The sequence below is a fragment of the Ursus maritimus genome, unplaced genomic scaffold, assembly GCF_017311325.1.
Source record: "Ursus maritimus isolate PB19 unplaced genomic scaffold, ASM1731132v1 scaffold_4, whole genome shotgun sequence".
Lineage (NCBI taxonomy): Eukaryota > Metazoa > Chordata > Mammalia > Carnivora > Ursidae > Ursus > Ursus maritimus.
This window is the reverse complement of record NW_024426552.1, coordinates 83,360,392-83,386,061: the sequence shown is the minus strand read 5'-3', so window position 1 is coordinate 83,386,061 and position 25,670 is coordinate 83,360,392. Positions and strand designations below refer to the sequence as shown.

Sequence of the window (25,670 nt, the reverse complement as noted above, 5' to 3'; positions counted from 1 at the left end):
ACATCCAGGACATACTAGGTAAGTGGAAAATGCCAATGTCAGAAGAGCTTATACAGTATAACCAAATTAGAGTATTTATTTATTGTAAATAAAAATAATTAGGCACGCTTCTACATGCAGAGAAAAATTCTGATGGATAAACAGGAAATACGTATGACTGACTACCTCTAGGAGTGGAAATAACGAACCCAAGGCATTTTTTTTTTTTAAAGGTTTTATTTATTTATTTGACAGAGAGAGCGAGCCAGCCAGCAAGAGAGGGAACACAGGCAGGGGGAGTGGGAGAGGAAGAAGCAGGCTCCCAGCAGAGGAGCCTGATGTGGGGCTCGATCCCAGGACTCTGGGATCACGCCCTGAGCCCAAGGCAGATGCTTAACGACTGAGCCACCCAGGCGCCCCCTAAGGCATTTTTTTTAAAGTAGGCTCCATGCCCAGCATGAAGCCCAATTTGGGGCTTGAACTCACAACTCTGAGATCAAGACCTGAGCTGAGATCAAGAGTCGGTCACTCAACTGACTGAGCCACCAAGGCACCCTCGGATTTTTTTTTTTTTTAATGATGAAGAAAACCTAATTTGAACAATAGTTGACCTGTTCACAACAATGTGAATATTCTTTTTTTTTTTTTTAAAGATTTTATTCATTTACTTGACAGAGAGATAGAGACAGCCAGCGAGAGAGGGAACACAGCAGGGGGAGTGGGAGAGGAAGAAGCAGGCTCCCAGCAGAGGAGCCTGATGTGGGGCTCGATCCCAGAATGCCGGGATCACGCCCTGAGCCGAAGGCAGACGCTTAATGACTGAGCCACCCAGGCGCCCCAACAATGTGAATATTCTTAACACTACTGGACTATACATTTAAAAATGACTAAAAAGGTAAGTTTTATGGTATGTGTTTTTTACCACAATAAAAAAAAGTATTAAAAACTTTGACCTGGTTTGTAAGGAAGTAGTTAAACTGGTACTAGAAATGTAAAATGGTGCATCTACTTTAGACAACAATTGGGCTGTTTCCTAAAACATTAAACATAAATTTACCATAGGACCCAGCAATTTCACTCTTAAGTATCTACCTAAGAGAAATAAAAACGCATGTCCGCATATCTATTGAGGTTTGCAGCTGGGAATGGGGAGTGACGACAAATGGGCATGACACTTCATTTTGGGGTGATGGAGGTGTTCTAAAATAGTGAAGGTTGCACAACTCTGTCCATTTACTAAAAACCGAACAAATGTTAAAAAAGAAATCTACTTGCCAAGAAATACAGGAACCATACACTTACATCTGTTGGCTTTTATCCCATACAACAGTCTGCAGCCTCCCAAAAATGTTACCTTTTTTTTTTTTTTAAAGATTTTATTTATTTATTTGACAGAGAGAGAGACAGCCAGCGGGAGAGGGAACACAAGCAGGGGGAGTGGGAGAGGAAGAAGCAGGCTCATAGCGGAGGAGCCTGATGTGGGGCTCGATCCCATAACGCCAGGATCACGCCCTGAGCCAAAGGCATACGCTTAACTGCTGTGCCACCCAGGCGCCCCAAAAATGTTACCTTTTCTAACCGCTCCGGACTTGGCATTGGCAATTTCTGCCGCTTGGCCTCCTGCTCTAGAGTTAGGAGCATGTTTCTTTCTTTCAGTAGCACATACCTATAGCAAAGAACACAAAGCTTGTGATGCTATTCTATGGTTACATTACGGTTGTAATTTTTTTTGAAAGATTGATTATAGAGAAACACAGAGAGAGCAAGAGAGAGCAGTTGGGGGAGGGGCAGAGGGGGCAAATCTCAAGCAGATTCCCTGCTGCATGCAGAGTCCCTCTCGGGCCTTGACCCAGGAGCATGAGATCATGACCTGATGTGAAACCAAGAGTTGGACGTTTAACTAACTGAGCCACCTGGGTGCCCCTAAGGTTTTAATTTTTATTTAATTTAATTTATTTATTTGACAGAGAGAGACAGCCAGCAAGAGAGGGAACACAAGCACGGGTAGCGGGAGAGGAAGAAGCAGGCTTCCAGCGGAGGAGCCTGATGTGGGGCTCGATCCCAGAATGCCGGGATCACGCCCTGAGCCGAAGGCAGACACTTAACGACTGCACCACCCAGGTGCCCCCGCCGAGGTTTAATTTTTGACATCAAACTGATGATCTGTACTCAAAAGTCCTTCAGAAATCTTGATTTACAGAATATCATTATAAAGAATTATCCTTTAAACAAAGCTGTATTGATTCTTATTCATTTAATAAATTTTCCATGTGACACATACTGTATTAAGTGCCAAGAGAGTTTACGAAAAAACATTAAAAAAAAAGTCCCTACATTCCAAGTAGAGAGAGAAGATGGAAGATAACATTTATTTGGTGCCTATTATATGCCAGGCAATGTGCTAAGCATTTTATATGTATTACCTCATTAATTCTCACATTCCCTTTGAGGTTGGGCCTATTTCTACTTTCTAAAAGAAAAAAGTACGGCTGATAGAAGTAAGCTATTGTGGGGCACATAGCTAATTCAAGATTCAAATTCTAGACTCCTTGTGTGCATAATTCTTTTTATTTTTACTCCACTAGGCTGCCTCAGAAATTGTAATGTGATGTGGTGTATTACGTGGTATAGACAAGTACCAGAAGAATTAGTGGGAGAGAGGGGACACATCTCCTCTAGCTGGGATGACCGAGAAAAGCTTCAGAGAGATGGGATCTGTTAGGCTGGAAAGGAAAGCAAAGCAAACATAACCAAATGTACCGATGTGGCAAAGCTGAAGTGGGGGTAGGTTTTGTGACTAAATCTGTTTGAGATTTAGAGCTGGAAGAAAGGAAAGGAAATAAATGTGGAGGGCACTGAAAATGACACAAAGGCACTGGGGTATCTTAAGCTATGGAAGAAGATGATTTTGGGGAAGGAGCTGGCAGAAGATAAATTGTCTGGTTTTACCAAGATGAATACTGTACAGCCCTGACTAGCCCTTTACCAATAACCAACAGTAACAGTGCTTTCATACAACTAATTTTTCTATTATAATCTGAGCTGTTCTATACATAACACTTCTGATTCCAAATGAGAGGTTTTTTTCTGATTCCAAATGAGAGGTTTTTTCCATCCTGACACCAAATGCGTGTTGACTTTTCCAACACCGCTTCTCCAGCTCTCCAACACTGCCTGTAGAGCCAGGTTTTGCAGATTTAAGGCTTCAGCCCCTCTAAGGCTCTCTCCCACTTTACATGCCAACAGCAAGTTTCAGGCCCCCAGACATTTGACTGCCAACTATAAATTGGAGTTTTAGTGGCCATTTGGGAGATCTTTCAATCTCCCCAACCTTACCTTTTTCAAAACTGAACTGGACAGCCATGGCTCTAAAATTGCCAAGATGGAATAGGACTGATTGGTATTGCAAAACTTCCAAACATTATTAGGAATCTAAAATTGCCTCTCTGCAAGATACAATTTCTAGGCTAACAGACAAACAATTAAAAAGACAAAAAGGCTTATAAGGTCTTTTCCCCTCCTATCTTCTTTGTCTCAGGATCCGCAGCAGCCACCTGTGTTCAGGCCCCACATCTGGAGCCATCCTCCTCCTTCCCTTCTGCACAGCCTCCCCCCAATACCCCCAGTTTCCCCATGTGAATTCTCTCATCAAACTTCCCTTTTCCTCTAAACCTTTCTTACTCTCTCCTTTCCTTTCCTGAACCTGTTAAGACCTGCCCCTTTAAAGTTAAGTCTTCTGAGGATCTAAATAAACCCCACATATCTATGTTCACTGCACTAAGGCTGAATTGCAAGCCATAGTTAAAGAGTTCCCTAAAGTGACTGAGGATAACCAGAGGTTTCTGAAGAATTTAGCATAGTCATTCAAACTCACCAACCCGGTCTCTCAGATTGATAATTAGTCCATATCCGTGTTGGTGAGGGCTAGACCAAACACTAGATGAAACTAGCTCGATAGAAACATCCTAAAAGGATCCAGAGAAAAAGATCCCTAACTTTTGGCAAGATGCTAGAACACTCACTGGAAATCTCCACCAAGCAATTACAGTACTTTTTCCTAAGTCTGTTGACTAGAATGAAATGCAGGCTTATACGTAAAAGCCTGGTAAATCTGTCATTACTATTCTAATAGACTCCAAATTATCTTTAAGAAAAATTTAAAGACAATTTGGTTTTCCTTTTATATGTTGAATCCACCTGGGTAACATTAACCGTATTATTTACTAATGGACTGAACCAAGATACTTCTGTTTTAGTTACAAGGACCAGGGTGGAAAGGGAAAACTATGTTCACTCCAGATTTAGTTAATTTGGCAAACGAGCTTATTTGCATCCTTAGGAGAGTCACCTAAAAGACCACTAAAATTCTTACTTTTCAACTCTTGCAAATAAGGGCCCTAAACAAAACAAAAACCCTCCTACTTTCTATTATTTCAAAGAGCCAGGATATTAAAAAAAAAAAAAAAGATTGTTACCAACTGAAATGCCCCAAGAGCCTTCAGCCGTCTAGCCAGCCTTTCCAATGTCTTCCTAATTCCCAGTGACAGTGCTCTGAGGAGCAACAGGAGCTCTTGCCAATCTTCCCTCTTCATCAGCTCAGAGAAACCACTCTCCAGATTGGGAATGAATCTGTCTCTACTGATGTGAGAGCTATACTCTTGGTGCTCAACCCCATAGCTATAAAGCAGCCTCTGCCTCAGAGTACTGAGACAGTTCAAGTAATAGGGATCTCTAATAAACTACACAGGTTTTTGTCTCTGAACTGATTCCAATTTGCAGGCACTTTGAGAGACACAACTCCTTCTCCTTAGTTCCCCTGCCCCTATGGGGCAGATCTCTTAGAAAAATACCATACCAGAATTCCTTTCTTCCAAAACAAGGAAACAATTCTAGAATTTGATGGTAGTATCAAAATAGCCAATTAGGTAAATTAAATGGCCCTTTGACATCTATTGTTTGCTACATCTCGGCGAGCACTGTAGCTGAGTCTGGGGACACTGATCATTTGTCCCTATTGGATCAGCTATCATCCTCTTTATGAGCAAGATCTTCAACTGATATTGGCAGAATCCACAGTGCATTTCCCATCAAGGTTCAAACAGATCCCTCAAAACCTGTCCCCAGTATTAATGAATAGCCATAAAGAAGTCTTAATAAAAGATTACAAGGCTCTGGGCTGCTTTAATCCCTATACTAGTCCTTGTAATACCCTTATTTCACCTGTAAGAAAACCCAATGGCCAAGGATAGCGGGTAGCCCAGGGCCTCTAAGCAATAAATAACATTGTTATCCCTTGAACCTTGTTCCGAATGGCTCCCACCCCCCCCATTGCTACTGACATCCATTCCCACTGAAAGCAGATTTTTCACCGTAACTAATCTCTGCAGTACATATTTTAGTATTCCAGCTGATAAGGAGAGCTCATCTTTTTGCTTTCACTTCGAAGAATGGGAAATACACCTGGCCAGTAATGCCTCAGGTCTACAGAGAGTCCTTCTTACTTTAACAAATGTTAAAAACTGATTTATATGGTACAGTTTTCTGTAGGCTCTACTTTGTTATAATATGTAGATGATTTGCTTCTCTGCTCCCTTTCTCAAAACTCTTCACAGGAATTCCTGACAGCATCTAACTGTTGCAACTTTGGCCTTAAAGGCACATAAACTCTCCAAAGAAAAACTGCAGTTTACACAAACTTAGGTTTGATACTTAGGGCACCTGAGCTTGGAACAAGGACATCTGGATCCAGGTAGACTTCAAGACATCCTGAACTTCCCCAAATCTAAAACTAAGCACCAATGATGAGATTTTCTTGGACTTGCTGGCTACCGTTGGAAACGGGATCCCAAAATTCTCTCTTAGGACTCAAACTCTATATGCTTTATTAAAAAATGACAAACTTGACCTTATTATTTGGAAAGATCAGGAAGATGTAACCTTTGGAACTTTAAAAAAAGCCTAGTAATGCCCCCTGCCCTTGGACATCCTAATCATCAACTTTCCTTTTTCCTCTTTGTAAGAGAGAAGGGAATGCCCTTGGGAGTACTCACCCCAAAATATGGGGACCATCATCAACCCCATAAGGTATTACAGCTAACAACTAGACTCTGTGGCATGAGGATTCCCCCTTGTCTCAGAGCCATTCCTGCCACCACCCCTTTAATTAAGGCTACTTAAGAAATAATAATGGAGCGGCACCGGGTGGCTCAGTCGGTTAATTATCTGCTTTTGGCTCAGGTCATGATCCCAGGGTCCTAGGACGGGAGCCCTGTGTCGGGCTCCCTGCTCAGCGGGAAGCCTGCCTCTCCCTCTCCCGGCTCCGCCTGCTTGTGTTCCCTCTCTCACTGTCTCTCTGTCAAATAAATTAAATAAAATCTTAAAAAAAAAAAATCATGCTTTGGTAGAGCAATCTTTTCACAGTGCGCTCCCTGGAGATGGCAACCTTAGCATCACACTTTGCAACCTGAAGATTTCATCTACTGAAAAAGACATCTCCAGAAAGACTCTCTTCAACCTTGTGCCACTAAACTCCAAGGGATAGAATCCTGGATCCACACGACACATCTAGAAAAAGCACTAAACCCTAACTGGACCTGCACAGCATCTAGTGACCTGAAAAGTATAAAGTTCCTGGAATTGAAGCAGACATGTGACGAGACAGCTTTCTCAACATGTCCAGACCAGGTCTGCATACCTTTTCCTGTTTGCTTCTACTATCTCTTTCATGAAAAGAAAATACCCTTGTGCACATTTCCCAAATGCCTGTGAAGAGGGAAACCTTTTTTCATTATGGCCTTTCATCATGATCTCCTGACGAACTACTTTTTCACTGGCTTTTTCTGAAGGGTAGAAGGTACAGAATTCACAAAAGTCTTTCATCTGAACTATTATCTGATTCTGGATTCTTATCCAGAATCATGGTCTCTGAATATGCAACCTTAAAGGTTGTAGCATTGGATAATGTCTGTTTTCAAACAGTTCTTTCGAGATAACACTGTTTTAATACATCTTTGAAATTCTGCTATTTTTTGCAAAAGTTCACTAATTATCAATTCATGTTTACACCTGCACTGTATCTTCCAAAAGGCACTTGGCTGATTCTTCCAGTGTGTTCTCGAAGTATCCACTATTTTGCTTTCATGGCTACTTTAAGTGGGGACTTGCAGGAGGCATACATGACTCTGTGTTTGCCTCTGTAGGGAGAACTTTTCTCCTCTAAGTTGGATTAAGTACCAAAAATATTTTCGGTTGAGTACTTTTAGATCTAGTGTCCTAGATTAGAATCATGAAATGATTCTGAATTGCTACTTCTTGTATTTTGTACAGTTATTTTAAATTTTTGTACTTTGCTGCCTGTTAAACTTTTGTAAAAACCATACCCAGACACGTGGAAGATGGCAGAGTAGTAGGGTCCTAGGCTTACCTCTTCCCACAGACACACTTAGATAACACCCCATCAGTGTAAATAACCCAGAAAACGACCCAAGACTGGCAGCACAGACTTTCCACAGCTAAATGTAGACAGGAGGCCACATCAAAGATAGTAGGAGGGTGGAGACATAGTGGAGAGCCAAACAAGCCTAGGGGACTGTCCGTAGGAGGGACCTGGTGGATGCAGAGAGGAGAGAGGAGCAGATCCTGTGCCAGGCCCCCAGGCATGGAGGACCTGCACTGGGAAGATGAATCCCTGTAACATTTGCCTTGGAAAAGCAGAGGGGCTTAATTTCTGGAATTCTTACAATCACTGGGGTTTAACACTTGTAACTTTAAAAAGCAGCAGGACTGCGCCCAAGAGAGTTGAGGGTGAGAGGAAATGGAGTCCCCATGCTTAAAGAAACAGTACAACAAACAGTCCAACTGAGATACAAAACAGAGCACAGGTTTGAAAGAATCCTGGGGTGTACAGGAGGGAGATTTGTTTGTTAGTCTCGGGAACTACGCTGGAGGGGCAAGGATGTTAGGGAGACTTCGCTAAGAACAAAGGAATTTGTAGGTGCCATTTCCCTTCCCTAGATACACAGACACCTACAGGAAGCAGTGCAGTGCAAACACTCTCCACCTAGCTTGGTACCAGTGTGCCTGGCCCCTATCCACTTCCACAGATCTACTCCCTCCAACCCGGCCTCCTCCCACAGCAGACCTGCACAAACTCTGCTAACACTGTGTACCTGCCCCTTTCTTTTTCCGTGGACCTGCTCCCTCCAACTCTCTCTCAGTAGGAGTCCATCCAAAATGGCACCACAAGCCTGGCAGTGTGCAAGCAGCCCTGACAGGGGTCAATACCACCCCAAATTGACTCCCATCTTGAGGAGAGAGGAAGATAACCGCACACACTAATTCCACCGTGCTCCCAGCAGTGGACGGGGAGCAGACACCTGGCGTGACTGCAGACCTTGCTCAACAATGAAAGCTTCTTAGGGGACAACATGGGGAGAACACCCTGCAGTTCGGAGCAACCGCAGCTCTAGCAAATGCCTGATCTGACCCAACTCAAGCCACGGTGGCCCCAGACTGGCACACTAACAACACCGGCACCAAATCCTGCCCACAACACACAAAGCAAATCATTGTAGATGACTAGACTGACAATCCAAACACACCTCAGACACAAGGCGCATGCAACACACATAGGAGATAGCCCTAAAATGCCAGGTGCTGGTGAACAGGGGACACTGCACTGCAGGGCATACAGGACCTCTTCTTTCATGAGCAAGACACATAGCTGACTTTCCTAATACACAGAAACAGATGCAGAGTTAGACAAAAATGAGGAGACTGAGGAATATGCCCCAAATGAAAGAAAAGGACAAAATCACAGCAAGAGACCTAAACGAAACAGATGTAAGTAATTTTCCTGATAGAGAATTTAAAATAATGGTCATAAAGACACTCACTGGACTTGAGAAAAGAATGGAGGACCTCAGCAAGACCCTCAACAAACAGAAAGTATAAAAAAGTATCAATCAAAGATGAACAACTCAATAACTGAAATTAAAAATACACTAGAGAGAATAAATAGCAGACTATAGGAAACAGAAAAACAGATCAGTGACCTGGAGGACAGAATAATGGAAAGCAATCATGCTGAATGTGAGGGGGGAAAAATGAAAATAGACTTAGGGAACTCAGCAACACCATCAAGCATAATAACATTCATATTATAGGGATCCCAGAAGGGGAAGAAAGAAAAAAGGGGGCAGGAAATTTATTTGAAGAAATAATAGCTGAAAACTTCTTGAATATGGGGAAGGAAACAGAAATTCAGATCCAGGAGAGCCCCCAACAAAAGCAACCTAAGGAGGTCCACACCAAGACACATAGTAATTAAAATGGCAAAAAGTAGTGATCAAGAGAGAATTTTAAAAGCAGCAAAAGAAAACAGTTACCTACGAGGGAAACCCCATAAGGCTATCAGCTGATTTCAGCAGAAAATTTGCAGGCCAGAGAGAGTGGCATGATGTATTTTAAATGCTGAAAGAAAAAATCTGCAATCAATAATAGTCTATCATTCAGCAAAGCTATCATTCAGAATACAAGAAGAGAGAAAGAGTTTCCCAGACAAACAAAAGTTAAAGGAATTCATCACTAAAACAGCCTTATAACAGATGTTAACAGATGTTAGAAAGACCATAGGCAGGAATAAGGAAAGTAGGAAGCCCAAAAGCAGTAAAATTAAGTGTATCTATAAAAATCAGTCTAGGAATTCACAAAATAGAAGGATGCAAAGTATGACACTATATACATAAAACATGAGGAGTAGAGGAGTAAAAGTTTAGTGGTTTTAGGATGGGTTCCAAACTTAAGTGACCATCAACCTAATACAGACTGCTACATGCACAAGGTGTTATATATAAACCTAAAAGTAATCACAAATCAAAAACCAGGAATCAATACATAAAAAATAAGAAAGGAACCCAAATATATCCCTAAAGAAAGCCAGCAAACTATAAGAGAGCAAGAGAAGAAAGGAACAGAGGATAAAAACAATCATAAAACAGTAATAAAGTGGATAGCTATCAATAACTACTTCGAATGTAAATGGACGAAATGCTCTAATCAAAAGACAAAGGGTGATAAATGGATAAAAAAGCAAGACCTATCTATATGCTGCCTACAGGAGACTCATTTCAGACCTAAAGGCATATGCAGATTGAAAGTGGAGGGATGGAAAAGCATTTATCATGCAAATGGAAGCAAAAGGAAAACGGGTAGCAATATTTATATTGGACAAAAGAGACTTTAAGACATTAAGACTATAACAAGAGACAAGGAAGGACACTATATAATGTAAAGGGAACAATTCAACAAGACCTAACAATTGTGTATACTTATGCACCTAACATGGGAGCACCTAAACACATAAAGCAGCTAATAACATAAAGGAAGTAACTGATAGTAATACAACAATACCAGAGGACTTTAATACCCCATTTACATCAATGGAGAGATCATCTAAACAGAAAATCAGCAATGGAAGAGTAGCTCTGAATGACACATTGGACCAAATGGATCTAACAGATATATTCAGAACATTCCATCCTAAAACAGTAGAATACACATTCTTTTTCAAGAGCACATCAAACATTCTCCAGAGCAGGTCACATGTTAGGCCACAAAAGAAGTCTTAACAAATTTTAAAAAATCGAAGTTGTACTATGCATCTTTTCTGACCACAAATGCTATGAAACCAGAAGTCAACTACAAGAAAAATCTGGAAAAAACATAAATATACGGAGGTTAAAATAACATGCTACTGAAAAATGAATGGGTCAACCAAATCAAAGAGGGAAAAAAAAACAACAACACATGAAGACAAATGAAAATGAAAACAGCAGGTTCAAAATTTATGGGATGCAGCAAAAGCAGTTCTAAGAGGGAAATTTACAGCAATATAGGTCTATATCAAAAAGCAAGAAAAATCTCAAACAACTAACCTTACACCTAAAGGAGCTAGAAAAAGAACAACAAACAAAACCCCAAACCAGCAGGAGGAAGGAAATAATAAAGATTAGAGCAGAGATAAATGAAATAGAAAATAAAACAACAGAGCACATCAATGAAATCAGAAGCTGATTCTTTGAAAAGATCAACAAAATAAATAAACCTTTAGCCAGACTCATAAAAAAAGAGAGAGAACCCAAACAAAATCATAAATGAAAGAAGAGAAATAACAAGGATTACAGGAGACTATTACGAAAAATTATATGTCAACAAATTGGACAATCTACAAGAAATAAATAAATTCCTAGAAACACATAACCTCCCAAAACAGAATCAGGAAGAAATAGAAAATTTGAACAGATCAATTACCAGCAATGAAATTGAAGCAGTAATCAAAAATTTCCAACCAACAAAAATCTAGGACCAGCTCGCTTCACAGGGGAATTCTACCATTTATTTATTTATTTATTTATTCATTCATTCATTTATTTAAAATACTTATTTATTTGAGAGAGAGAGAGAGACACCACATGCATACACGCAGGTGGAAGGCACGCAAGTGGGAGGAGCAGAGGGAGAGAGAGAGAATCTCCAAGTAGACTCCTCGCTGAGTGAGGAGCCCAATGTGGGGTTTGATCTCAGGACCCTGAGATCATGACCTGAGCTGGAATTAAGAGTCAGATGCTTAACCGACGGGGCCACCCAGGAACCCCAGGAATTCTACCTTTTAAAGAACAGTTAATACTTATTCTCAAACTATTCCAAACAATAGAAGAGGAAGGAAAGCTTCCAAATTCATTCTTTGATGCCAGCATTACCCTCATAGCAAAAAAAGAGGACTCCAAGCCAGTATCTCTGATGAATACAGATGCAAAAATCCTCAACAAAATATCAGCAAGAAAAATCCAACAATGCATTAAAAAAACAATTCACCATAATCAAGTGGGATTTATTCCTGAGATGAGAGAATGGCTCAATATTCACAAATCAATCAACATGATACATCACATCAACAAGAGAAAAGATAAAAACCATATGATCATTTCAACAGCTGCAGAAAAATCTTTTGACAAAATACAATATCTATTCATGATAAAAACCCTCAACAAAGTAAATTTAGAGGGAAAATACCTCAACATAATAAAGGCCATCTATGAAAAATCCACAGCAAACATCATACTCAATAGGGGAAAACTGAGAGCTTTTCCCCTAACGTCAGGAATAAGACAAGGATGTCCACTCTCACAACTTCTATTCTACACAGTACAGGAAGTCCTAGCCATAGGAGACAACAACAACAAAAAAATAAAAGGCATCCAAATTGGTAAGAAAGAAAACTTTCACTATTTGCAGATGACATACTATATGTAGAAAACCCTAAAGACTCTATCAAAAAACTACTAGAACACATGAATTCAGCAAGGTCCAAGATACCAAATTAATCTACAGAAATCTGCTGCATTTCTATACGCTAATAATGAAGCAGCAGAAAAAGAAATTAAGAAAACAATCCCATTTACAATTGCACCAAGAATAATAAGGTACTTAGGAATAAACTTAACTCAGGACGTGAAAAATCTGTACTCTGAAAACTATAAAACACCGATGAAAGAAACTGAGGACAGCACATACAAAAAGATATTCCATGCTCATGGCTTAGGAGAACAAGTATTATTCAAATGGCCATACTACTCGAAGCTATCTACATATTTAATGCAATCCCTATCAAAATACCAATAGCATTGTTCACAGAACTGGAAATAAGCAATCCTAAAATTTGCGTGGAACCACAAAAGACCCAGAACACCCAAAGCAATCTTGAAATAGGACAAAACCAGAGGTATCACAATCCAGATTTCAAGTTATACTATAAAACTACGGTAATCAAGAGTATGGTATTGGAACAAAAAAAGGCACCTAGATCAACGGAACAGAATAGAGAGCTCAAAAATAAACCCACAAAGGGCACCTGGGTGGCTCAGTCAATTAAGCCTCCAACTCTTGGTTCAGCTCAGGTCCTGATCTCAGGGTCCCGCTCTGTACTCAGCGGGGTCTCCTTAAGATTCTCTCTCCCACCCCCTCCTGCTCCTCCCCGCCTCACGCACGTGCTCTCTCTCTCTCTCTCAAATAAACACATAAAACCTTAAAAAAAATAAACCCACAAGTATGTGGTCAATTAATCTTCAACAAAGGAGGCAAGATTATGCAATGGGAAAGAGACAGTCTCTTCAACAAATGGTGTTGGGAAAACTAGACAGCTACATGCAAAACAATGAAATCGGACCACTTTCTTACACCATACACAAAAATAAACTCAAAGTGGATTAAAGACCTAAATGTGAGACCTGAAACCATAAAAATCCTAGAAGAGAGCACAGGCAGTAATTTCTCTGATACCAACCATTCCAACATTTTTCTAGATAGGTGTCCCGAGGCAAGGGAAACAAAAGCAAAAATAAACTACTGTGGGGATGCCTGGGTGGTTCAGTCGGTTAAGCATCTGACTGTACATGTAGGCTCAGGTCTTGATCTCAGGGTCGTGAGTTCAGGCCCCATGTTGGGCTCCACACTGGGTGTGGTCTACTTTTCATAAAATAAATTAAAAAAAAAATAAAGTATTGGGACAATTCAAATACAAAGCTTCTGCACAGCAAAGGAAATAACCAAAAAAACAAAAAGACAACACAGTGAATGGGAGAAGATATTTGCAAATGACATATCTGATAAAGCCTTAGTATCTAAAATACATAAAGAATTTATAGAACTCAACACCAAAAAACCCACAAATAACCAAATTAAAAAATGGACAAAAGACATGAACAGACATTTCCCCAAAGAATACACACAAATGGCTGACAGACACATGAAAAGATGCTCAAAATCACTTATCATCAGGGAAACGCAAATCAAAACCACAATGAGATATCATTTCATACCTGTCAGAATGGCTAAAATAAAAACCACAAGACATAAGTATGGACAAGGATACAGAGAAAAAGAAACTCTTGTGTCCTGTTGGTAGGAATGCAATCTGGCATAGCCAATGTGGAAAACGGCATGGAGGTTCCTCAAAAAATTAAAAATAGAATTACCACATGATCCAGTAATTTTACTACTGGGTATTTACCCGAAGAATACTAAAACAAATTCGAAAAGATATATGCAGCCGTATGTTTACTGCAGGATTACTTACAATAGCCAAAGTATGGAAGCAACCCAAGTACCCATCGATAGATGAATAGATAAACAAAATGTGGTATATATGTACAATAGAATTTACTCAGCCATAAAAAAGAATGAAATCTTGCCATTTGCAACCACAAAGATGGATCTAGAACATATAATGCTGTGTGAAGTAAGTCCGAGAAAGACAAATACCATATGATTGCACTCATATGTGGAATTTAAGAAACAAAACAAAGTAAAAAAGAGACAAACAGCCTTAACTATAGAGAACAAACTGATGGTTCTGAGAAGGGAGGTGGGGGGGTGGGGTAGTGAAACAGGTGAAGGAGATTAAGAGTATACTTACGGTGATGAGCACTAAGTAATGTATAGAATTGATCAATCACTATATTGTATACCTGAAACTAATATAACACTATGTTAACTATACTGAAATTAAAAAAAAATGATGCACCCAATAAGGAGATGATCTCCAACAGCTGGGCCTTGAGAAGATACAAACTTTAGATGGGAACTGCCAGAGAATTCTCCCTCTTAACCTTCCTTGTTACTCAAATGTGGCCTTACAAGGTTCCCAACTGTTTGGCACTTTCCCTTCAAGGTAGGACATGACAACCAGGAAAGGTCCTTCCTGGCACTGAAGGACAATACCACTAAATATCGAAAAACCGAGTCTAAATCAGCACTGCTTTCAAGGAAAGATCTTGATCAAAAGGGGGACTTGATCTTCAGTCCACACCTAACTAAAGTGGACTGAAGATGATGGAAGGGAATGCCGGAAGGGGGAGCGATACCACTCCATCTCAATTACAGGAAAAAATGCCAATTACAGATCCCTAACAGAAGAATCCTCAATAGAAAAAGAATCAATTACAGGCTTCAATGGGGAAAGACATACACTGTCATCTCCTACCAGAAACTGACTACCTCTGCAGCTCAGCTAATGAGAAACCATCATCACCCTGAATTCTTGCTTTTCTCCAATGTTCAATGGACTTTCATTCAAAACAACCCATCCAACTTTATCCTCCTTCTCCATAAAATAATATTTCTCTGTTGGACTTGCCTATGGTTTTGGCATAGCTTGCTTGTCCTTAAATTCAATTCTGTTATTCCTGAATAAACCCATTTTTGCTGGTAAAATAACTGTTTTATTTTTAAGGTTAATAGCAAAATGGGTGAGGGGGTGAACAAGTACAAATTTCCAGTTATAAAATAAATAAGTCATAGGGATGTAATGTGACTATAGTTGATAATACTGTACTGCTTATTTGCAAACAGCTAGGAAAGCAGATCTTGAAAGTTCTCATCACAAGGAAAAAAATTTTCTAATTATGTACAGTGACATATTTGAACTGGACTTATTAAGGTGATCATTTTACAATGCATACAAATATCAAATCACTACATTGTATCCCCAAAACTAATATAATGTTATGTCAATTACTCCTTAATAACAATAAATACAAATAAGTAAGTAAATAATCCATTAAAAATGTAACCCTGTCTTAAATTCTCTCAACCCTCTCTAATTCATCAGGAAAATCTGCCAGAAATATCTAGCTAAATTCCCAATTAAATGCACCCTCCAACATACTTCCCCAGAGTAAATAAAGATTACAGACCATGCACAAGGTAATAAAAAGGAGGAAGGCCTAAATGTAACAAACTCTTCCCATTTCATTAGTTTACTAAAATTGTTAGAATAAAGATGCTAGTATGACTAGTAGCAGTAAGATTTCTAAATCCCCAAATACTTGAGAACACTGATACATATGCCTTAATGTAATTTAACCTGTCATATATATAAAATCTTTAATGATTTTATATATCATCCAGAGTATTATAAGACAAATCATGTTACTCAGTTTCTTACATCAAATAGATACAACGTTTATACCTCATTGTTATACTTTAACTGCTTCAAACACCTACACACATGTATATATCCTAAGATTCTATTTTGAAGTAATCTCTATATCCAATATGGGGCTTGAATTTACAACCCCAAGATCAAGAGTCACATGCTCTACTGACTGAGCCTACATATTAATGTACTCAATATACTTACCAAAGTTTATGTAAATCTTCATTACTTTTATTCCTTAATTGCTGACAGGTCCATGAAGCTCCTATTAAAATTATGAAATTCACATGAAATAATATTCTAGCTATTTGTCCTGTGGCAAATTACTTAACCTCTCTAAACCCATTTGCTTATCTATAAAATATAATAGTTTTGTATTATAGTATAATGCATAATTAAGATTAAATTGGCATTAAATTAGGTAACACACGAAAATATTAGTAATGTGACTGGCAACAGCATTCATCATAAATTAATATTCAATTATCTCTAAAAAATGAAATCTAAAACAAACCTGTTGTATCATAAATCAATATTCAATTATCTCTAAAAAATGAAATCTAAAACAAACCTTAAACCTCACTTCAATTAACAATTTGTTTTTTCTTTTTTAAATATTTTATTTGTTTAGAGAGAGAGCATGCGTGTGCATGCAAGTGGGGGGACAGGCAGGGGGAGAGAGAATCCCAAGCCATTCCTGGGTGAACAGCACTGAGCCCAGATGCGGGGCCCAATCTCACAATCCTCAGATAACCTGAGCCAAAATCGGGAGCTGGATACTCAACCAACCGAGCCACCCAGGCAGGCGCCCCTTTTAACAATTTCAACCTACTCCTCTTCTAAACCTTTTGCCAACCTGCCAATCAACAATTAACTCTACTATTACATTATCCTTTTCATTTTCTTTGACATTCCCAAAGGAAATCAAAAAAAGAAACACTTAAATGATTTCCAAGGTGCATAAATAATCCCAAAATGATAGAGGGTTCAATAAATATTAAATATATTTAATATTGATCAACCCAACTATCTTACCAGATTTCACTTTTTCTTCCCCCCAGTTCTTTGGGTCATCAAAAAATTCTTCCAGTCCTTTCCTTGACAACGTGGTATGAAGTAATCTACACTGGTGAAAAGATGTGACATTTGGTATGTTCTTAGGCAAAAGACTAAGGGAAAACCTGCAACTGAACATATATAAACAAGAGATTAAAGTTTTACAACACTGGATTTCATCAACAATGACTGGAATCATTTCCTCATCTCCAATGTTAAAAAAATTACTCAGGGTTTCTGCACAAGAAACAAACATAAAATGCTTCAGAAATTATTTTAAATATTGCATTATAGATGTTGCTACCCTTTAATTTTAGAGGTTAATATATTCACATGATTTTGGAGGTTATATATATATACATATATATATATGTATATATATATATACATATATATATATATAATTTTATTTTTTAGTTTTTTAAGTAGGCTCCAACATGGGGCTTAAACTCATAACCCTGAGATCAAGAGTCCCAACCTCTAAAGACTCCCTCCCCACTGATATATTTCAAAGTAACATTTTTAGGCCTTTCATACACTGCTTGTGGTTCTAGGAGCAGATAAAAACATTCGGAAGGTTAATTTTGCAAACATGTATCATAAGCCTCCATGCTTCCCCCTTCAACCCAATAATTCCTCATCTAGAAATTTCAACTAAAAATATTATAGATGGAAATTGGTAAGTAAAAATGTCTATTAAAGCATTATATGTGATATCCAAAAGTTGATAATAATGTAAATATGCGACCAGGAAATGGTTAAAAAATTATTTGTGCATTTGGTTTTTTTTAAAGATTTATTTGAGAGAGGGAGAGAGTGTGCAAGCAAGCGTGTATGTACTCATATGCACTGGTGCAGGGGGAGGGGCAGAGGAAGAATCCAAGGTGACTCCATACTGAGTGTGGAGCCTGGGTCGGGGTGGGGGCAGCTCAATCCCACAACCCTAAAATCATGACCTGTGCAGAAATCAAGAGTTGGATACTCAACAGACTGAGCCACCTAGCCCCCCAATTACTGTGTATTGGTATAATTTATTGTGCAGTAATTTAAAAATCATGTTGTTATTGTTGTTTAAAAGATTTATTTATTTGTCAGAGAGAGAGAGAGAGAGAGAGAGGGAGAGCACAAGCAGGGGGAATGGCAGGCTGAAGGAGAAGCTCCCGCTGAGCAAGGAGCCCAACATGGGACTTAATCCCATTGTGACCTGAGCCCCAAGGCAGACACTTAACTAACTAAGCCACCCAAGGGGTCCCTAAAAATCATGTTTTTAAAGAGTACATCACAAGTGTTGTATTTCTATCAAAAAAATTTAACCTGAATCTAACCACAAGGATGCAATCAGACAAATCCAAATGGAGGAATAATCTAAAAAGGATCATTTTTTAAAAAAATGTTCTCGATTGTAGACAGTGAAGGAGACATAACAACTAATGCAGTGAATGATCACTGACAGGACCCTTAAGAAAGAAAAAAAAAGAAATTAGCAAGATAATTGAGGACATTTGAATTTGGACTATAATGCTAGATAAAAGAACAGTAATTGTAGTATATTGATACTACATTCTCCAGCGTGATCACTGTAGTACTCTGTTATTAAGACAGTGTTTTTGTTCTTAAGAGATATACACTGAAGTGTCACGATGTCTGAAATTCTGATATGCCTCAAACAGCTCAGAAAAAAAAAAGGAGTGGACATAAAGGGATATAGAAAACGTGACAAAATTGCTAAGGATTGCTTAATAAAGATGAAGAGTATACGGTTATTCTTTGTACTACTCTTACAACTTTTTCTGTTGGTTTGAAATTTTTAAAAATAACATGTTGGGGAAACAAGGGTAAAGCACAAAACTGCATATATGTAAATATATTCTGGCTTTATTTTAAGATTACATCTATGTGTATATATGCAAAGTTAAAAAGAATGGAAGGAGATCTTCATGTATGAGTGGCAAAAATTATAGTCTATTATTACTTTCTTCAAAACACTTTGCCTTATTTTCCCAGGTGTCTGCAAATGAACAGATATTCATTTAATAATAAAAATTTAAAATTTATTTTGAAGAAAAAAGGATGATGAGGAAGAGACAATTGATCCAAGTTTGTCACCTTTATCAAGTTACAACCTTTGAGCCTCTACAAAATGAAAAAAATATTCTTGTCTCTAAGGTAAGTGTAAGTAATAATATTGTAGCACATAATAGATGCTCAACAATTGTCTGTGCTGGATTCAAGGGTACATAGATTACTTCCTTTCAAGCCGGGCGATGGGCTCCATCGCCAGAGGAGCGTGGAGCCTACTTAAAATAAATAAATAAATAAATAAAAAAAATAATAATTTTTAAAAATCCGACATACTCAACTATGTATAAAATTCAACTCTTTACACACAAAAGCCAATAAAAGTGAGGAAACCATACACCATAAACTCTAGTTGGTCTGTCCAGAACACAAACGGTCTTTCCAGAAATAATGAACACCATACGTAGGATATTCTTTTCTCACACCTGCAGGGCTACTTTCCGTTCATTTGACTACTTTCATTTATTCACTCAACATTACTAAGCAATCTCTTTGTGACAGATTCTGGACGTACAAAGGCCTCTTCGTTTTTATCCATCCAAACCTGACTCCGTTCCATAACCAAAAACTCTTTAGTGCAACTCACCCAGCCAAACAGGATGCTTCTGTACCTCTAGGTTTAATTCAACAAATGCTGGGTATCCACAGACCCCACGGACTGCCTGGTCCACAGTAGGAGAAAACAAAATGAGGAAGGAACGGAAATGTCGGAGGCGGGCGACTTTTTAAGGTCATTCCCTCCTCACTCAAGTGCGTTTGGTCTCAGCCATCCGCACGGCCTCTCAGCTGTTTTCAGCATCTCGGCAGCCAAACAAGATCTAAAGTCGAAGAGGAGAACAAACCTACTCCTCACATCACTTACCCTGTGCTAGCTAGGGCCTGAGGACTTATAAGCGACCTGGAAACCTTCAGGCCAGTTAAGGCTTTTCTGCAAAGAACGCCGAAACTGGCGGCAGCCATATTTCCACAGAAATAAGCACACCGCTTTTTTTTTTTTTTTCTCCGAAGACGTTACTTCCGGTGTCTCACCGGATGGGGAAAACAGAAATAGGCTTTGCCCTCACTCAACATGGCCACTTCCGCCTTCGCCGTGGTTCGTAAATTGGCTCTTTCGGCTCCCGTGACTCTCCCCAGTGTTTCAATTGCCCGTAGTAGCCATGGCGGCCATGAGCTTATTGCAGCGGGCTTCGGTCACTGCAGTGGCAGCTCTTTCCGGCCGCCGGCTTGGTACTCGGCTTGGATTCGGGGGCTTCCTCACCCGTGGCTTTCCGAAGACTGTCGGTGGGTGCTAGCTTTGGGAGAAAGCGCGCTCAGGGGATGTGGGGTGAGAGATGGAGAACTCTTCCCAGGTGACCTTGGTGAGATCTGGGAGAAATTGCGGGCCTGGGGCTTGGGAGGAGAGACGGAGTGTCTTTGTGAGGAGACAAGGGTTTTCCTGAAGTAATCAGATCGTTTGCGTTTAAATTGTTAATTAGCATTTGTGAAACACTTTGTCTCTCAGCCATTCCAATTGGTGCTAATTTGCGGGTGAAGTTGAGGTTAAGGGGGCATAGAGCTAAGACCTATGTTTCTCAGGCACCAGATTCTTTGTACGTTCCACCCACAATAGGTAATAGTCCCATAAGATTGGAAGTCATGTTGCCCAGGAGCCCACCGGTGCTAAGTAATAGGTAGGCAGGTGGAGAGAATCAGGACTAACTCATTAAGTAGGCACAGTGCCTACACGATACTTTTAGGGTCCATGAAAATGTTTTAATTTCTTTTAAAACCAGAAGGGAAAAAAAAACCTATGTTTTTAGGGTTAATGTTAATGATATGTGGTAATGAATCCAGCTAGGATTGTATTCGTTTTATATCAACGCAGTCATAAAATAATAATTTTTAATATCTTAGGAAGGGGCCCATGAAGGAAAGTTATGGGAGGGCTAGTTGGAGCTTCTTGGAGACTGTGTATTGACTTATAGGAGAATGAATAATCATAATAGCGGAGTCTCAGTTGCCTTGTATTCAGTCTAATTCTTTCAAAGACTGGAAAGTAAGTACAATGTTATTATCCCCATTTTACTAATGAAGGAACTGTGACTTAGTTATTACAAAAATAATGCAGTACTGCATCAAATTTAATAATAATAACAGTAGCTAACATTTATTGAACACCTGTGTGGCATGTACCATCCTAAGATTTTAAAGGTATTAATTCATTTAATGCTCTTGGTAAAAAATATGCTATAAGTTATCTGCTCTAGGCAATACAAGTAGGTAGAGAGGAAGTGATTCCAAAAGATCTGCAACCTCAAAATATCTTTTACTGTTTACCGCTTTTTTCTTCTTCCAATTTAATTTGACTTACGTCACTTCACATGATGAAGCATTCTACAGAGACTTGTTGCAAAAATGATGGAAAGAACCAGTGGTATTCAACAAATTTCCAGCAGGAATTTGAACCTGTTAAAAAACTACTGTGCAAAGATTCTTTGATACATTCTGTTGGTAAGCCATTTCTGATTACAAACATCCTCTTCAAATACTTGCTGGGGATAGTATTTAATCCTGCCTTGCTGGAGATAAATTCAGATAAAAATCTCACTCCTAGAACCTCTATACATTGTTCCGCATTCTTCGAGTTGTGGAAGGATCTACACAGATAATCTACACCCTTTCCACTGGAAGCAGGAAAGGACCTAATAGCTACACTAGAGTGACTGCGTTTCAACCTCATGCCTGCTTTCAAAGGTATTTTGCAGATGGTCTCATCTGTCACTGTGGAATGAAAGGTTTTAATCTGTTACATTATTGCTTATGTCTGCCCCTATGAGACTGTAAGATCCAGCAGTGTAGAGAACCTTGCCTTGGTTTGTTTTCTCTGGAGCTAGACTGCCTACGTTCAAATCCTGGCTCCAGAGTTTAGTAGCTGTGTGACCTTGGGTCATCATATCTTGGAAGCTAAGTGGAAGGCTATTACTTGGAACCTGTGTTTCTTCATCTTTAAAAAAAGAGGATGTTTATTACAAGTATGCTTATATTCTGTTGACAGAGAAATAAATCTAATCTCTGACAAGAATTTGTAACCCTGAAATATGGGGGCGCCTGGGTGGCACAGTCGTTAAGCGTCTGCCTTTGGCTCAGGGCGTGATCCTGGCGTTCTGGGATCGAGCCCCACATCAGGCTTCTCTGCTAGGAGCCTGCTTCTTCCTCACCCACTCCCCCTGCTTGTGTTCCCTCTCTCACTGGCTGTCTCTGTCAAATAAATAAATAAAATCTTAAAAAAAAAAAAACCCTGAAATATGTTTCTGCATAAGTTTTCATCTTTCTAGAATGTCATTTTGAAAGGTACTTATCTCTTACCATAAGAACTGCTTAAAAGAAAAAAGGAGGATAATTTTAACCTACCTCATAAAGGAGTTGTGAAGAGTGAGTGGGAAAATCCATGGCACCTAGATTTAGAAGCATTAGCCTTGGGGCGCCTGGGTGGCACAGCGGTTAAGCGTCTGCCTTCGGCTCAGGGCGTGATCCCGGCGTTATGGGATCGAGCCCCACATCAGGCTCCTCTGCTGCGAGCCTGCTTCTTCCTCTCCCATTCCCCCTGCTTGTGTTCCCTCTCTTGCTGGCTGTCTCTATCTCTGTCAAATAAATAAATAAAATCTTTAAAAAAAAAAAAAAAAAAAAGAAGCATTAGCCTTCTACAGAGCCCTGTGGCCACCCATTTCTTAAACATCTGGTACTGTCACGTTATCTTCATTCACCATCACTGAAAACCTTTCTCAGGAAGTAAGCAGATACAAGTATTCTGTTTAATTAAATTATTTATTGTCATATATCAAAGGATTCCAGAAATGAACTTAAGTTCTTTCCTCAGCTGCAGGAGCTTTAACTTGAAGACTGATGTGTACATATTATGGTTTAAAAAAAACCTGAGAAGAGTATTTAAATATTATATAAACAAAGCAGTATGGAGTTAATTCAGATGTAGAAGGTGGGACATTTTAACTAAATTCTGGATAGTTTTAACAGGTGCAATTGGCAGAAAAAGAGGATGTATTTTCTGATATATCTGAATATGGGGCTTTTGGGATAGGTAGGTGTTTAGAGAAAAGGCTTAAGAGGGGGAAGCTGGGATTAAATTGGGGGAGTGGAGGCACTGAATACAAAACCAAAGTGTCTTAACTCTCTTGTAGTCTGCAGAGAGTGAATGTTTTAGCAGGAGAGCAACATCAGTAGTGTTTTGGGAAGATGCTTCTGAATATTTGTTGGCTTCTAAGGGGGTGTTGATTCCTTAAGCCAGTGAGGTGAAAAGAGCATGGAAAGAGATCCAGAGTTTGAATCTTAGAATCAAGAGGCCTTGTCAACTCATGAGCAAGGGATAAGTGCAAGGAAGATAAGTGAGATTTTTATCCTGGGTAATTGAGTTGGTGGAGTCATTAACTGGGAACAGTCTGAGAATGAGAGGAAGAAAATGGCCAATTTTCGATTGTTGTCATGAAGACACAAAATCTACATTATCTTATTTGATCCTCACAAATATCACAGTTGTCAAAACCATAACTTTCCTGAAGTTATTTACATTTAAAAAAATTGGTGATTGAAACTTTAGTTTTATATGGCTAAATGAATACCTATTTGAGAATTTCCAGGCTTTAGAGAATGGTAGAAGATGCATATTTTGGTAGAAGGAGAATCTGAGTTCCGGAAATCCAGGCAGTCACCTGGTTGTAAGCAGTGTTCACCCTAATATTTTTAGATTGTAAGCAGATGGCCTTACTACATCAACAACAAATCATGAAGGTTCAGAATATTTGAAAAGAGTTTAGTGCTATGAAGTATACTTTAGAAAAGCTAATAGTAATAATAGTTATTTACCACATTTAATGACACGAATAATTGTTGTTTAACAGTAGGGTAATTATATGTAAAGAAAGCAAGCAGTTCACTTTCCTAACTGCATTAATGAAGCCAGACCAAGCATTCTTCCGTAGTTTTTTGTTTGTAACATTTTCCATATCTATTAATAGTGTTACTCATAATCAGTTGTTTCTAAAACCATGCAGTTTGATCCATCTCACTTTCTCTGTGGGGTATGTGTGTTTGTGTGTGTCTTTCTGTCTGTCTGCCTGATTGAAAGGGAAAATTGGGAGTACACTGTCTATTCTGATTTACTTTCAGAAGGCAAGGAAGGATCCTGACTAACATTTAATTTACTTAAGAAATAGAAATTCAACAATACTGTTGGGGCACCTACCATGTGGCAGACACTAAAGGGTACTGAAGGTACAGTATCGAATAATACAGTCCTTGACCTGACGGACTTTAACAAAATAATCGGGCTTAAAAAAAATCAGGCTTGGTGTGTGTTAGTCTAAAGGAACTAACCAAATGATATTAAGGAGGATAAGTGGAAGGCCAGCTTTCTATAGGGTACCCAAAGAAGGCCTCTTCGAGGAGGTTACATTTGATCTCGGCCCTGCAGGATGAGGTGTGGAGGTAACTATTCAAAGAGCCTGGGGAAAAGCTTTTGGGCAAAGAGGAAAGTAAGTGCAAAAACATGAAGACTGGAAAAAGTTCTTGGAATTGGAAGGGAATCATTGAGACTGATAAAGTCCAATGGTATGCCCTTTTGTTCTAAGACAGGCCATATATTCAGATTCTTTGAGGAAAAGGACCTTAGAAGTCCTCCAGGCCAACCCCCAGAGTATCCTTGTTACATCCATTGTTGATACTTGAATAACTCCATAAAGGGGAACTGGAGATGCAGTCCAATTTTATTTTGAACCAGTAAAGTTGTTAGAAACTTCTTCCTTGTATTAAGCTGAAAATTACTCTTTCACACATTGATCCTTTTAGGTCAACACAGAGTAATACAAGCCCTTTGTCCTGGGATAGCCCTTCAGCTATTTAAAGACACTTATCTGGTTTCTACCCCCAGTCTTCTTTTTTTGTAGGCCCATCAGTTTCCATTCTTTAAGCTTCACTGTGTCAGTTTCCAGGTTGTTTGCTCTCCTGGTTGCTTAAATTGGGTGTGCTCCAGATTGTTCCAATAACAAAACAGTGTACTCTGGGATGGACACACTTCTGCAGGTGTGGTTAGGAGACGGGGGTGGGTCTTCTGTTTTGACTCTATGCTTCTAGTACATAAGATTAGGGTTGAATTGTCTTCGGCCTTCTTGGTAACATCACATCAATGACTCTTAAACCTGTGAGCAACTTTTGGGGGATGCGGTCAGGACTTTCCACCTACTATATTTAGTCCTTTTAGAATCAGTCTTTTGGGGGTGCCTGGGTGGCTCAGCTGTTAAGCATCTGCCTTCGGCTCAGATCATGATCCCGGGGTCCTGGGATTGAGCCCCGCATTGGGCTCCCTGCTCAGCGGGAAGTCTACTTCTCCCCCTCCCACTCCCCTTGCTTGTGTTCCCTCTCTTGCTGTCTCTCTCTGTCAAATAGGTAAGTAAAATCTTTAAAAAAAAAAAAAAAGAATCAGCGTTTTGTGAATGCGTATGAAGACTTTTGGGATCCCACTTCATCATCAATGTAGTAGCCACTCTTGTAGTAGTAGATTTGTGTCATCAGG

At 39.3% G+C, this 25,670-nt stretch overlaps 2 protein-coding genes across 10 annotated transcripts in view; one reads left to right on the top strand and one right to left on the bottom strand.

The window, feature by feature from the left end:
* MRPL47 (mitochondrial ribosomal protein L47) overlaps positions 1 to 20,122 on the bottom strand; it is a 29,050-nt gene extending 8,928 nt beyond the window's left edge. Inside the window, exons 1-5 of one of the 7 annotated variants that reach the window (XM_040621570.1) lie at positions 19,971 to 20,066; positions 19,695 to 19,770; positions 17,009 to 17,160; positions 16,178 to 16,238; positions 1,549 to 1,645 (exon numbers count right to left, since the gene is read on the bottom strand). In XM_040621570.1, coding sequence (XP_040477504.1) covers positions 1,549 to 1,620 — 72 coding nt within the window. In that variant the 5' untranslated portion in view covers positions 1,621 to 1,645; positions 16,178 to 16,238; positions 17,009 to 17,160; positions 19,695 to 19,770; positions 19,971 to 20,066. Of the gene's footprint in view, positions 1 to 1,548; positions 1,646 to 16,177; positions 16,239 to 17,008; positions 17,161 to 19,694; positions 19,771 to 19,970 lie in introns of all 7 variants that reach the window. The other 6 variants (XM_040621572.1, XM_040621573.1, XM_008705297.2 and 3 more) reach the window with 6 other exon arrangements.
* A 103-nt stretch (positions 20,123 to 20,225) lies between these two features.
* NDUFB5 (NADH:ubiquinone oxidoreductase subunit B5) overlaps positions 20,226 to 25,670 on the top strand; it is a 15,300-nt gene continuing 9,855 nt past the window's right edge. The window contains exons 1-2 of one of the 3 annotated variants that reach the window (XM_040621574.1): positions 20,425 to 20,466; positions 21,478 to 21,598. In XM_040621574.1, coding sequence (XP_040477508.1) covers positions 20,440 to 20,466; positions 21,478 to 21,598 — 148 coding nt within the window. In that variant the 5' untranslated portion in view covers positions 20,425 to 20,439. Of the gene's footprint in view, positions 20,390 to 20,424; positions 20,467 to 21,477; positions 21,599 to 21,719; positions 21,842 to 25,670 lie in introns of those variants that run through there. The other 2 variants (XM_008705299.2, XM_008705300.2) reach the window with 2 other exon arrangements.